Genomic DNA, 14,945 nt, shown 5'->3' on the forward strand with positions numbered 1-14,945 from the left:
AAAAAAGTCTGTTCATTTTTTATAACAGATATAGATTGTTGAAGATATATATTTGGTTTATTTTTTCTGGATATGTTATTAAAAAATAAAAATACTTTTATGGAAAGTGAGTTAGTTTGGCTGGTGAATTTTAGTCTGATAATTAAAATAAACTTTTACAATTATTTATCATTTAAATTTGATTTGATATTTAACAAAATATCATTGAATAAATAAATGTTGATTCAAATAAATAATAAACAAATCATTAAATTTTTATTTTGATTTTTCATAATTGTCAATCGAAAATACCGAATTTATACTTTGCAAAAGTTATCATTTTGTAACTCAACAAATGTATGTTAGATACTAGAAATTGAGAATGTATTATATACTAAAACTTTCGTCCGAAATATGCTGCATTTTTCGGTAAAATTTTTATATCTATTGGTTCAGTAATTTTTTCAATTAGGCATTCAAAATTAAGTTATCACTTAAGGTAAAAAGACCCAGTTATTGATACTTGCAATTTTATTCTAATTAAAAAAATAAAATGTTCCCAAAAAACCAATTATCGTAAAATTTATAATTAAAAAAATTATATTTATTAATTTATTTAAGTCGATTTATTTTTTTTTTAATTAAAATAAAATTGCGAATGTCAATAACTCGGCCAGTGTCAATATGGCTGCGTTCAGGTTTACTAAGTTCTGAGCAGGGCTGACTTTATCTACCAAAAAAATTAATTTTAGACAAACTTAAATAAATATACCTTGCATTGTTTTATTATAGATTTTTAAAAAAAATAATATAGTTATTTTAAGTTGTTGCTACAAGATATGCTCAGATCTGCTAAGAACTTAGTAAACTTGAACGCAGCCAATAACTGGATCTTTTACCTTATCAGTATAGATTACAAAAAAAAAAAAAAATGAATATTTGAAAACAAGTGAATGATACTGTATTATAATCTGTAGGAATTGAACCTCAACACCAATCGGTAAAAAAATCCAACTCTCTCTTACCTGCCTAACTTCGACTGTCATTACTCATATTTTGCATTTACAAATTTGTTTAGTCAATGATTTAATCTCATTTATTATTATTATTCTTATCAAAATATATTTATAGATCAAACTAAACTTTCGTAAACAGCATATCTAATAAACAGTTTATCTGTAGCTTGAATAAATAACCTAAAATGGTGAGTACAAATAAATAAATTAATATTTTTTATAAGCATAAAAGAAACTAATGACTGAAATTTTACAGGCTCAGGAAGTTGAAGAAACTATGAAGCGGATCCAGTCCCACAAGGGTGTCGTGGGTACAATTGTCGTCAATTCTGAAGGTAAATTCATTTTCGTATATTTTACTGTTACTTGTAATTACAATCAAAACTAATTCATTAATTTACTAACTAGGTATACCGATAAAATCAACGCTTGACAACACGACAACAGTTCAATATGCGGGATTGATCAGCCAGTTATCGGACAAAGCTCGTTCTGTGGTGCGTGATCTAGACCCGACAAACGACCTCACGTTTTTGCGTATCCGCAGCAAGAAGCACGAAGTCATGGTAGCGCCTGATAAGGAGTTTATTCTGATTGTCGTGCAAAATCCTGTCGACTGATACTCTAGGTTTATGCTACTATTTACTATATGATAAACATTTTTTAATAATTTAATGCTTCTAATCCTTCACTTTATATTTTTCGGGTGACACACGAATTTTTTAAGGATATTCTTCAACCCGAATTTATTACTAAATCGTTTGCACGGAACAAAGTTTAACTAAATTGCAATATTATTTTTTCTTTAATATTAGTTAATTATTGTTGTGATTATGTACAATTCAATAATTTATTAATATATAGTTAAGTCAAATTTAATTATATCAACAAAAATATTTATATAAATCTGTAACACTTATTGATTAAAATATAATAATATTGATACAAAATTATGGTAGTTTATTTTCACGGTTTACAAAATTTTAACATTTATTTTTCATAAATTTAACAAAAATAAAAGATTTGAAAAAATTTTTTTTTCAATTGTTTTCACGCGTAACTACTAAAAAATATTAAGAATCTTTAAAAAAATATTTTAGTTTTAATTTTAGCAAATAATTCAAATTTTCGCTTGTATATAAACAAAAAAAAATTATTTATCATTATAATTCATGAAATCATTATAATTCATAACTTTTAGTAAGTTTGAAACAATTCTACAATAATAAGGGTAGTTTTTACGATTTAATGGATTTTTTGAAATGAAAAAATGAGGTAATTGTTTAGTTTCATGGTTCACTAAATTTCAATCGACAAAAATGATATTTAAAACTTTTTTTAACAAAAATGTTTTTTTTTTTTTTTTTTTTTTTTTTTTCTCTCTATCAAGTTCATTAGCAGTAGATTAATTCAAAAAATATTTTCGTATCAATTGATTTTTTTTCAAAAAAAAAAAGTAAAACTGAACAATGATTAAAATGCTTAAACAATTTATTATTTTATTTAAAGTTTGTACTTTATTATACTTTTATCAAAGTATATAAAAAATTATTTCACAATAAATTTAACATGTTAGTAACATCTGAAATTTGTTGGCTGTTTTGAAATTCAAAGTACTGTCATGGACTTGAACTTGTATAAAAATCTGAGTAAGAACTGGTAATAAATATTAATTACTTTACTTAAAAAAGTATAAAAATATTTAACTATTATATTATATCAGTATCATAAATATAAATGCATGAGTGTGTATAAACTGGTGGCAGTATTAATAATAATCATCACTGATTATAAAAATATAAGTATATTTAAATATTGACTGAGTCTGTGTGAGGTACTTGTGAGGTTTTAGACAAAGTCGGATGGAAAAATTTGTAATAAACTATCATACAAAGAATTCCAAGAATAAATGGCACAATGCACAAGCAAATAACGAGTATATAGTATTGTAAAAACAGGACAGTATTGTAATCAGCAATTGCCCAGACAATACAAGCTGCCGCGTTTTCGATTCCGCAGATGCTGTAATAAAAAATGTGCCTGTAGAAAGTTGATCCCTCGGCTGGCTTTAGGTACGTAAAGACGTAAACCACGCCGAGAATCGCTGAAAACAGGTAATATCCGATGCGCTCATAGATTGTCAATGGAGCGTCAGGACCTTTGCTCTGGTCACGACAGAATTGTATCACTCCAGTTGGTCTGCTTAAAATCCAGAGTGTCATTACGAACCAGTGGATGAAGCAAAATATTGTTGTGTAAACTGCAAATATTGCTGCTGCTGCACTTATTGATATTATTCTTGATACTAGAATTTTATAATTAATAATTAGTCGTTATTAATATAATTAACAACTATTGTAATTTTTATGATATTGGAACCAACAAACTTCTGAAAATTTTTTTATTTTTATAAAAATTCAATTGTTATGAAGAAATGTAATAAAAAAATTCTACATTTAGAAAGTAAAAAAAATGATTAGTGCGAATTTTTAAAAATCTTTTTTTTATCATGATTAGTTTGGTATAATAATCTCAAAAATTGTCGGATATCTGTTGATTTTTATCATTTTTTTTCTAAATTAATGATACCGAAATCAGCAAACGTAAGGATATTTTTAACTTTCCGCTAAGAAAATCTCAGATTTTCAAAAATCGGGAAGTTATTGGTTTTACCCCGTTTTACAAAAATCGAGTTTTCATCAGATCTCGACATTTGAAGGTCACAGGAAGCTTCCCTGACTATCCCCGCGAAGTTGTCACGGTGTCTGTATGTGTGTGTGTGTGTGTGTGTGTGTGTGTGTGTGTGTGTGTGTGTGTGTGTGTGTGTGTGTGTGTGTGTGTGTGTGTGTGTGTGTGTGTGTGTGTGTGTGTGTGTGTGTGTGTGTGTGTGTGTGTGTGTGTGTGTGTGTGTGTGTGTGTGTGTGTGTGTGTGTGTGTGTGTGTGTGTGTGTGTGTGTGTGTGTGTGTGTGTGTGTGTGTGTGTGTGTGTGTGTGTGTGTGTGTGTGTGTGTGTGTGTGTGTGTGTGTGTGTGTGTGTGTGTGTGTGTGTGTGTGTGTGTGTGTGTGTGTGTGTGTGTGTGTAATGTGTGTGTGTAATAATGTGTGTGTGTGTGTGTGTGTAATAATAATAATAATAGCCAATAATGTATGTGTATGTGTGTATGTGTAATGTATGTGTGCGTGTGTGTGTGTTGTGTGTGTTGTGTTGTGTGTGTTGTGTGTGGTGTGTGGTGTGTGTGTGATGTGTATGTGTTGTGTGTGGTGTGTGTGTGTGTGTGTGTGTGTTGTGTGTGTGTGTGTGTGTGTGTGTGTGTGTGTGTGTGTGTGTGTGTGTGTGTGTGTGTGTGTGTGTGTGTATGTGTGTGTGTGTGTGTGTGTGTGTGTGTGTGTGTGTGTGTGTGTGTGTGTGTGTGTGTGTGTGTGTGTGTGTGTGTGTGTGTGTGTGTGTGTGTGTGTGTGTGTGTGTGTGTGTAAGTATGTGTGTGTGTGTGTGTGTGTGTGTGTGTGTGTGTGTGTGTGTAATAATATGTAATGTGTGTGTGTGTGTGTGTGTGTGTGTGTGTGTGTGTGTGTGTGTGTGTGTGTGTGTGTGTGTGTGTGTGTGTGTGTGTGTGTGTGTGTGTGTGTGTGTGTGTGTGTGTGTGTGTGTGTGTGTGTGTGTGTGTGTGTGTGTGTGTGTGTGTGTGTGTGTGTGTGTGTGTGTGTGTGTGTGTGTGTGTGTGTGTGTGTGTGTGTGTGTGTGTGTGTGTGTGTGTGTGTGTGTGTGTGTGTGTGTGTGTGTGTGTGTGTGTGTGTGTGTGTGTGTGTGTGTGTGTGTGTGTGTGTGTGTGTGTGTGTGTGTGTGTGTGTGTGTGTGTGTGTGTGTGTGTGTGTGTGTGTGTGTGTGTGTGTGTGTGTGTGTGTGTGTGTGTGTGTGTGTGTGTGTGTGTGTGTGTGTGTGTGTGTGTGTGTGTGTGTGTGTGTGTGTGTGTGTGTGTGTGTGTGTGTGTGTGTGTGTGTGTGTGTGTGTGTGTGTGTGTGTGTGTGTGTGTGTGTGTGTGTGTGTGTGTGTGTGTGTGTGTGTGTGTGTGTGTGTGTGTGTGTGTGTGTGTGTGTGTGTGTGTGAGTATGTAAACCTCTCATAACTTTTGAATGGCTTGACCGATTCGATCGCGGTTGGCACCATTCGAAAGGGCTTGTCCAAACTTAGATTTTGGATATAATTTGGACCGATAGATTTCGAGAAATCTAAAAAAAACTGTAAAAAAAACTTTTTCTAAAGTGGTTCTTTGGAATAACTTTCGAATGACTTTATCGATCAACTCCAAAAACTAATCAGATCTTAACCTTGAAAAACCACGTCGATCGCCGCTAATCCGGTCAAAATCGGTTGATTCATTCGAGAGATATCGTGCAGGAAAGAAAACCCAAAAAAGTGTTTTTTTGGAATTACTCCAAAATTTCTAGTTTGATCAATTTAAACTTAAAAATTTTTTAAAAGGTTTAAAAAACTGCGTCGAATGCCGCCAACCGCGTAAAAATCGGTTCATTCATTCAAAAGTTATTGTGGTTTGAAAACTCAAAAAATAGTGTTTTATCAAACTTTTATTAGACTTCTAAGCTCGAAGAGCTCAAAAGCATAGAAATGTTATCTGTTTGAGCTCGGAGAGCTCAAAAAAACACATTATCTGTATTTTTGAGCTCGAAGAGCGCTCAAAAACGGCATAAGTGCAATTTTAAGCATCCAGGTATGGAGTTAGCGGGAAGTTGCAGGGATGGCCTTCATGGTCAACCGTTTTCCTAATTTTTTCATTACTTAAATTAGAATTGAAAAATAATTTTCAAAAAATTGCACTTATAGTTATTCAAATTTTCTAAATGTAAAATTTTTCTACAATAGTTTTTTCATAAAAAAAAAAAAAAAATCTAAGAATTTTCAGGTGTCTGATAATTTCAGTTTAATTAAATTAATACTTACCAGTGATGAAAAAATGCCAGAAGAATTGAATGATATTTCCAATGCAATTGATATTTTCTTTATCACCTTGTGCTAAGCGAATTATTCTGTGGTAGCTAGACATTGCCCAGCCCATGCTACCGAGAGAGCTCAAAATACTGATTAATTGGTGAAAGACTAAAAGAAATTTAATAATCATCAATTAATATTTAAAAAAAAAAAAAAAAAAAACTAAATTCTAAAGTACTTACATATTGAATCAACAGCAATAATTCCATCATAAGTATAAATAATAAGCGTCAACTGTAAAACCAGATGAGGAGCAGCTTCTAAAAAGCACTCAAACACTCGCAGTAAAGATATGTCCTGTTCTTCTTTCAACATTTTTATATAATACTTTCTTTGTCCGTAATTATCGTTGTCTTTCCGGCACTGATATGATTGGCAAGCATATTTCAGACAGTCTAGGTACCGGAGAACTGGCGCTAGTTGGAATACTAGAATAAATGGACAGCATAATTTTAGTTTGAGGATCCGTCTTGCTAGAGTTTGCTTTTTTATCCCTTCAGCTTTCATCTAAAAATTCAATTTTAGTATCAATAACTAATCAATTACTCTTTTAGTTTTTTAAATAATTGTAAAATCAAGTACAGTACCTCTGAATCTTGTTCATACATCCTGATACTGACGATGATATTAATAAAAGAAGGAATAAACAAAAATGCTGTAGTGATGAAAAAGTACATGAGTTGTCCTTTGATGTAATATCTGAATGATAAATTCAAGTCGGTTACCAGGTCTACCAGGTGGGTAATTATTGAGAAAATTATCCAGAAGATGTCAAGACGAGTAACCAGAGCCTTGCTCTCTGGTAGATCTGCAACGTCAGTGCTGAAATTAGGGATAGGAAAAACGCCGTCCAGCTCACTGTTGTCATTAGGATCTGGTTCTTGAGACTTTCTGCTTCTGAAAATTATTTAAGTATTTATTTTTTTAAAAGAAAAAATTGACTTCTGATGATACCGAAATTAGTAAAATTTTTTTATTAACTAAATTAGAGCTAAAAAAATATTTTAAAAAATTGCACTTATAGTTTATTAAATCTTGTACATGTAGAATTTTTTTTTTTAATTTTTTTAATAAGAAAAATCATAAAAATTATCAGAAGTCTGCGAATTTTATATTTTGACATTTGGTATTTTAGAAAAAAAAAAAACTTACATTTTTCTCATGTTTGACTCTTTATCCAGATGATTCAATTCCATTTATATTTTAGGTAGTTTTATCAACTAATTTTACGGAAAGTTTCTATTTTTGGGTAAATATTTTTCTTCTTTAATAACGAAAAAATCATAAATTGCACATTGTTTATGATTAATGACTATGAGTAAACAAAAAATAAAATGAGAGGTAAACTAAAAAGGTAAACAGTTGTAACTGTACATACTTGGTTATATACACATGTTATCAAGCATGACATTTGTGTGTAGTTACATGGAAAGAACTTGTCTTTGAATTGGAAACCCAAGGATGCCAACTTGGAGGATTTTCCCCTAAATTTAGGGGTATTTTGCAAATAGCGGGAAAGTTTTAGGGGATAAATTTTTTTAGGGTATTTTTTTGGGAATTTTTAATTCGTCAGAAAATATATTTTAATATAAAAAATTAATAAAAAATAACAATTCTTCAATTATTAATTTTTAAAAGAACATTTTCAATGTATATATATACTAAAGCAAAGTATAAGTAGAGCCCTCGGGAGTTATACCTATATACATTACATACTTATTGTAGATGTACTATAGCTATAGATTTACGCACCTATATTATAGTATATGATACCCACTGGATTTTGACATTTAAACGTTGACATGTTTTTAGTCTAGTAGGGATGGGCGATGTTAGCAAAAAAAATCGACATCGGACTATCGATTTTCGAAATTTTTCATCATTGAACCATCGATGTTTTGACAAAAACATCGAAACATCGATTGTAGACATCGATGTTGAAAATGCGCGCGAAAATTCAAAAAAATTATAATTGCAACCAAATTTGGGGTAAAAAGAAAAAAACTTTAAATTATTACGAATGAGAATCTAATCATTAATAATTACACCGGCACATAAAAAAAAAAGTTGCCAGTACTTTTGACCGGACCTACCTTTATGTATTTTGACGCGCTGAATCTGAATCTGAAGTCAGTTTTGCCCGTACACCCTCAAAATTTTGAATAAAATCCAAAAAACCCAAAATAAGGCAAAAAATTGCAAAAAACTGCAGTCACAGCGATGAATAAAATTTTGTGGACCCAGATCAAGCATGATTTTTATGTATTTCAATTCACTGAATCTGAATCTGAACGTTAATTAGCCCGTTGATCCGTCAAAATTTGAAAAAATAGCAAAAACCCCAAAAAAATGACAATAAATCATGAAAAATCGAAATTATCAAGATAAAAAAATTTTTTGGATTTAGATTGAATATGATTAAAATTTTAAAAATCACGTGCAACTTCCCGCTAATTCCAGACCTAGGTGCATAAAACTGCACTTATGATGTTTTTGAGCTCTCCTAGCTCAAAAATACAATTTATGTGTTATTTTAAGCTCTTCGAGCTCAAAAGTCTGATAGACGTTTCATAGAACAATATTTTTTTAATTTTCAAACGGCACTAACGTTGGAATGAATCAACCGACTGCCACGTGGTTAGCAGCATTTGACGAAATTTTTTTAGTTTCATGAAGAATCTTCAAGTTTGAATTGATAAAACGAGGAAATTTGAAGTAATTCCAAAAAACACTTTTTTCGGTTTTCTTTCGTTTATGATATCTCTTGAACGAATTGACCAATTTTGACCGGCTTGACGGCGATCGACGTAATTTTTTCATGCTAATAGCTGATTAATTTTTGAAATTGATCAGTGCATCCGTTTAAAAGTTATTCCAAAAAATGTCGGAGTTATGTTAAAAAAAACACTTGTTTCCAAATATTTTATCGAGGATATCTCTCGAACCAATCAACCAATTTCTACGTTCTTGGCGGCGATCGACGCGGTTTTTCAAGCTCTAAAAATTATTTCATATTATTAAAAACGATCCGAGAAGAAATGACAAAGTTATGTCAAAAAAACACTTTTTTCGGTTTTCTTTCGTTCACGATATCTCTCGAACGAATCAACCGATTTTGACCGTATTAGCGACGATCGGTGTGGTTTTTCAAGCTTAAGGGCGGATTAGTTTTTAAAAGTGATCGATAAAGCCGTTTAAAAGTTATTCCAAAAAAACCACTTTAAAAAAAAATTTTTTTCTCATTTTTTTTGAGATTTTTTAATATTCTCAAAATCTATCGGTCCGAATCGGTTCAAATTTGCAGGAAATCTAAGTTTGAGGGAACTATTTAGAACACCGTTTAGTAGATTCCGATCGGTTTAGTCGTTCAAAAGTTATAAGCGAGTCACACACACACACACACACACACACACACACACACACACACACACACACACACTCGGGGCAGAAGAGATACTGCTACCGGGCGCGTCTTCCCGAGCGGATGGGAGAACGCTCGCTGTCCTTGGATGACACTTAATCTCTTAGTTGATGAGGTACAGCGGGTAGGAGCCAAGCAAAATAACCAAACAAAATACGCTCCCGTGGACAAAACTCCCCTTTAATGGGTTGGTCACACTAACTGACCTAACAAGACGATCGTTCTCTGCTGTGACCCACTGGGAGTGACCGGAACCTGTATCGTAGTTTCCGACGATGCAGGCCACGGCTGATGTGAGCTTGCTCTACCGAGGTGTAAGTTGCAGCAGTGGATCAGGAGCCAGCCACTTCGGGCCTTGATCAGGAAGTACGCAGTGAGTGTTAGAGATCGGAATCTTCACCGCTCCGAGCGAGTCTAGTCCGTCCGTGTATTCCGGGACTGGCTAAATGTCGGCTAGGCCTCAGGGAACTGGGGTAGGAGTACTATCTCCGAGGGTACACCCGTTCCTAGTTATGGCAACCCGCTCCGCTCCGTACGATGCGCTGGTAAATCACAAAAGAATGAGCAGAGACGGCAAAGTATGCTGAAATTCTGAAGCGAATAAAGCAGGACGTCCCTGACGAACAGGTCCGTACTACAGTGGATAAGATCCAAAGAACTAGGACCGGGAGCTTGCTGATTACGCTTTCGAGGAAGAGCGCTGACCGAGGCCAAGCCTTACAGAAGACCATCACGGACATCCTCCAAGAAGACGCAAAGGTAATCTGCAAAGGGCCACAGGAAGACGTCGAAATCCGAGATCTTGACGGTACCACAACCAAGGAGGATATTCAGGCTGCCTTGCAAACGGAAATCGGAGAAACCTGCGAGATATCACTAGGGACAATTAAGATTCATAAGGCCTACAGAGGTACTCAGACAGCTGTTGTGACACTACCAGCAGCTGCAGCGCGGAAGATATTGACAGGAAGCGGTAAAGTCCGGATCGGCTGGGCCAACTGCCGAATCCGAGCTACGAGGAGACCAATCCAATGTTTCAAGTGCTGGCACTTTGGACATCTTGGATCCCAGTGCAAGAGCAATGTGGATCGGTCTAAGCTATGTATTAGGTGCGGACAAGAGGGACACAAGATTGCTGAATGCACAAACCCAGCGAAATGTGTATTATGCGCGGATCAAAGTGCGGAGAACTCGGCTCATCATGCCGGCGCATCCAGGTGCCCAGTATTTAAAGAGGCACTCCAGAAGATAACAAACAAACAGACATGAAGATATTGCAGCTAAACCTAAACCATTGCGAAGCTGCACATGATCTGCTTATGCAAACAGCAAGAGAACTAGAGTTAGACTTAGTAATGATAGCAGAGCCATACAGATACCTGAATACCCAGCCTTGGGAATCTGACAGCACCACCAAGGCTGTCATCTGGTCTTGTGGTAAGCATCCCTTCCAGAGTGTAGTTAACAATGATAATGCCGGCTTTGTAGCAGCAACAGTAAACGGCATCCGTTTCTACAGCTGTTATGCACCACCTAGCCTATCCATTGTTGAATTCACTGAATTCTTGGACAAACTGACCGAGGACGCCAAGCAGCACTATCCGGTCGCGATTGCCGGTGACTTCAACTCCTGGGCAGTAGACTGGGGCAGCAAGCAGACAAATGCGCGAGGAAAAGCACTCCTAGAAGCTTTCTCTACACTAGATGTAGTCCAGCTCAACAGTGGTGATACGCCAACCTATACTAAAGGAGAAGCAAGCTCTATCGTAGATCTCACTTTCGTCAGCAGCAGCCTCATCAGTGGGAAATACGACTGGAAGGTGATGGATACCTACACATCCAGTGACCACAAGGCAATTCTCTGGGAAATATCACATGACCGGAATACAAGAAGACCAATCAAGTCATTCAATACCATTGGATGGAAAGTGAAGCCTTTTGACACAAGCACATTGGTAATAGCCCTTAATAGTGAACTGATTACTACTGGATCCGCAGAAGAAATGACCAAGGACCTGATGAAAAGAGTTGTCCAGGCCTGTGACGCCAGTATGGTCCGGAAACACAGCATAAGCCAACGCCCGGCAGTGCACTGGTGGAACGACCACATCAGTGTTCTTCGGAAAGAGTGTCTAAAGAAAAGAAGAATATCCCAGCGTGGCTATCGACGACCTAACTCTGCGGAGCTGGTCGCAGAATACAAAAAAGCCCGTCGATCATTGAACAAAGCTATCAAGGATAGTAAGAGACAATGCTGGAAAGAGCTCATCAACGAGGTGGATAAAGACGTGTGGGGTAGGCCTTATAAGGTGGTTATGACCCACCTAAAAAAACAACAAATGCTATCACCTACGTGTCCTCAACTTCTCCAGAAAATCGTCACTGCACTATTCCCACAGCAACGCAACTTCGATTACCAGTTCGCGCCAGGCGAACTGGATGACACTCCACCTGTCACTGAAGAAGAACTGCTGGAGGCCTGTAACCGTGTAGGGAATAATAAAGCGCCGGGATTGGATGGAATCCCTAATATAGCCTTGAAAACCATCATAAAGGCAGCTCCAACATTATTCCTAGACGTTTATAATTCATGCCTTAAGGAGGGGACTTTCCCGCATAAGTGGAAACAGCAACGATTGGTACTGTTACCTAAAGGGAAGAAACCACCGGATGAACCGTCATCTTACCGCCCACTTTGCATGCTAGATACAGCGGGTAAGATATTTGAACGCATAATTCACCAGAGAATTGAAGCAGTAGTCGACCCACTCCTGGCAGACAATCAGTATGGATTCCGGAAAGGACGATCAACCCTGGACGCAATCAAACTGGTTGTTGATATGGCCAAGGAAGCAATCGCAGGAACCAGATGGAAGGGTGGAACGAAAGAGTATTGCCTGGTGGCGACCCTAGACATCAGAAACGCATTCAACTCCGCCAATTGGGAATGCATCATGCAGGCCCTCCAAGAGAAGAATGTACCAGAATACCTTCTTAAGATCGTAACAAGCTACTTTGAAAATAGGGTCTTGAAGTATGACACGAAGAACGGTCCGAGGGAGTATGATATTACTGGAGGTGTACCACAAGGTTCAGTCCTAGGCCCGCTCATGTGGAATATTATGTATGACGGTCTATTAAGACTAACTCTGCCAAGAAACGTCAAACTCGTAGCATATGCAGATGACGTAGCCATAGTGATTGTTGCCAAACACCTTGACGAGATAAACCATATGTTCGATCTCACTTTTGAGCGCGTTGACCGGTGGATGGACGCAGTGAACCTGCAACTGGCGCAACACAAGACTGAGGCAGTGCTTATTACCAGCAGAACAGTGGTAGAGATCATTAAGCTGAAAGTCGGCGAACAAGAAATCACATCACAACCTTATATCCGATATTTGGGAGTGATGCTTGATGCCCGACTCAACTTCAAGCAGCAAGTGGAACATATCAGTGCCAAAGCGTCAGTAGTGAGGGCTAGTCTCGCACGACTGATGCCGAACGTCGGAGGCCCAAAACAGAGCAGGAGGCTATTATTGTCATCAGTAGTCATATCGGTGCTCACTTACGGAATATCCATTTGGGCCGACGCATTAAAGACGCAAGAATCATGGAGAAAGGCTGGACCAGTATATCGACTGAGTGCCCTACGAGTAGCTAGTGCCTTTCGCACTATATCAGAAGAAGCAGTGTGCGTCATTGCTGGAACCCTACCTCTTAGAGTTCTAGCAGAGGAAAGGCGGACCCTTTACCAACGAAAAAGGTCAACTGCACTGAGCCCTGAAGAACTTAGAATTGAAGAACGGCAGAAGAGCATAGGCCGATGGCAACTACAATGGGATACTGCAGAGAAGGGTAGGTGGACGCACCGTCTCATACCTCGGATTGACATTTGGCTTAACCGGAATCACGGTGAGGTCAATTACTATCTTACGCAGATGTTGTCGCGACATGGGTGTTTTCGAGAGTATCTACACCGCTTTAAGCACGATGACTCTTCGGAGTGCCCGTCCTGCCCAGGAGCTGCTGAAGACGCGGAGCACGTCTTCTTTGTATGTCCTCGTTTCGATCCACAGCGTGAAGAACTGGAGAGGATCCTGAACCAGAGAATACAACCAGATTCACTAGTAGAAGCAATGTTGTCATCAGAAGCTGCCTGGAACGCTACCAACACGTTTGCAACAGAAGTCCTTAAAGACTTGCGTTCCACCGAAAGAAAAAGAGCAAATAGCAGAAGATAGAAGGAAGGTAGTTAACACCTTAGCCACCAGAAGGAAGAGCAGTAGCTAGATCCTCCCTTCACGAAGTAATGCCTGACGGCGGTTTCCATGAGGGATTAGAGGAAAGAAGGAAAAGGGGTTTAGGGTTTAGTGGGTAGGGGCGTTAGTGTCGAGTTTTAGTATGACGCTGCGTCGAGTCGCCACATATCCAGGCCAAACAGCTATGCCTAGAATCCGTAAAAAGGATTCCCCCCCCTAAAAAAAAAAAAAACACACACACACACACACACACACACTCGGGGCAGAAGAGATACTGCTACCGGGCGCGTCTCCCCGAGCGGATGGGAGAACGCTCGCTGTCCTTGGATGACACTTAATCTCTTAGTTGATGAGGTACAGCGGGTAGGAGCCAAGCAAAATAACCAAACAAAATACGCTCCCATGGACAAAACTCCCCTTTAATGGGTTGGTCGCACTAACTGACCTAACAAGACGATCGTTCTCTGCTGTGACCCACTGGGAGTGACCCGAACCTGTATCGTAGTTTCCGACGATGCAGGCCACGGCTGATGTGAGCTTGCTCTACCGAGGTGTAAGTTGCAGCAGTGGATCAGGAGCCAGCCACTTCGGGCCTTGATCAGGAAGTACGCAGTGAGTGTTAGAGATCGGAATCTTCACCGCTCCGAGCGAGTCTAGTCCGTCCGTGTATCCCGGGACTGGCTAAGTGTCGGCTAGGCCTCAGGGAACTGGGGTAGGAGTACTATCTCCGAGGGTACACCCGTTCTTAGTTATGGCAACCCGCTCCACTCCGTACGATGCGCTGGTAAATTAAAAAGTATGAGTAATTCAAAGGAAACAAACAAAAGTGGAAACGGGCTACATGCCCAACAAGCAGCGATTGACGCAAGCGCTGAAATGAAGCGTTCGCAAGCGCTCAAACGCCTTGAAAAGCTGATCAGTGAGTTGAATGATTTCGTTCAACCAAAGGTCAACATTCACAAAGAGATTAAATCCAAGATGACTGGTGTAACTAACGCCCTTCAAAGGTTTGAGAAGCTGGACGAGGAGTGGCGCTCATCATTGCAGCGCATATCCCATGCTACACCGGAGAAAGACTGTCAGGCTATCGACGTGACTGACGAAGCAATGGACACCGGAGCTGAAGGTGACGGTGAATCAGTCGCGGAAGACAAAAGTGAAGCCAGCAACAAGTCAGGTAAGAGAAAAAATCGACCTTCTCCTGACCCAACAATCAGCCAAGCCATGAAGAAAAAGGATTTGAAGAAAAGCCCTCCACAAGG

At 37.9% G+C, this 14,945-nt stretch overlaps 2 protein-coding genes across 2 annotated transcripts; one reads left to right on the top strand and one right to left on the bottom strand.

Annotated features, from left to right (window-relative positions):
- Window positions 1–1,023: 1,023 nt before the first annotated feature.
- On the top strand, window positions 1,024–1,938 carry LOC123270717 (dynein light chain roadblock-type 2). The gene is made up of 3 exons (XM_044736873.1): window positions 1,024–1,183; window positions 1,252–1,330; window positions 1,404–1,938. Exons 1-3 carry the CDS (start codon window positions 1,181–1,183, stop codon window positions 1,613–1,615), a joined length of 294 nt encoding a protein of 97 aa, XP_044592808.1. The 5' UTR covers window positions 1,024–1,180; the 3' UTR covers window positions 1,616–1,938.
- Window positions 1,939–2,554: 616 nt separating this feature from the next.
- Window positions 2,555–7,323, bottom strand: LOC123270657 (XK-related protein 6). Its single transcript, XM_044736802.1, has 5 exons — window positions 7,153–7,323; window positions 6,588–6,897; window positions 6,183–6,507; window positions 5,953–6,108; window positions 2,555–3,300 (listed from the first exon to the last, which is right to left on the bottom strand). The coding sequence occupies exons 1-5, from the start codon at window positions 7,194–7,196 to the stop codon at window positions 2,804–2,806; spliced, it is 1,332 nt and encodes a 443-aa protein (XP_044592737.1). The 5' UTR covers window positions 7,197–7,323; the 3' UTR covers window positions 2,555–2,803.
- Between the last annotated feature and the right edge of the window lie 7,622 nt (window positions 7,324–14,945).

The sequence above is a fragment of the Cotesia glomerata genome, linkage group LG8, assembly GCF_020080835.1.
Source record: "Cotesia glomerata isolate CgM1 linkage group LG8, MPM_Cglom_v2.3, whole genome shotgun sequence".
NCBI classification, from domain to species: domain Eukaryota; kingdom Metazoa; phylum Arthropoda; class Insecta; order Hymenoptera; family Braconidae; genus Cotesia; species Cotesia glomerata.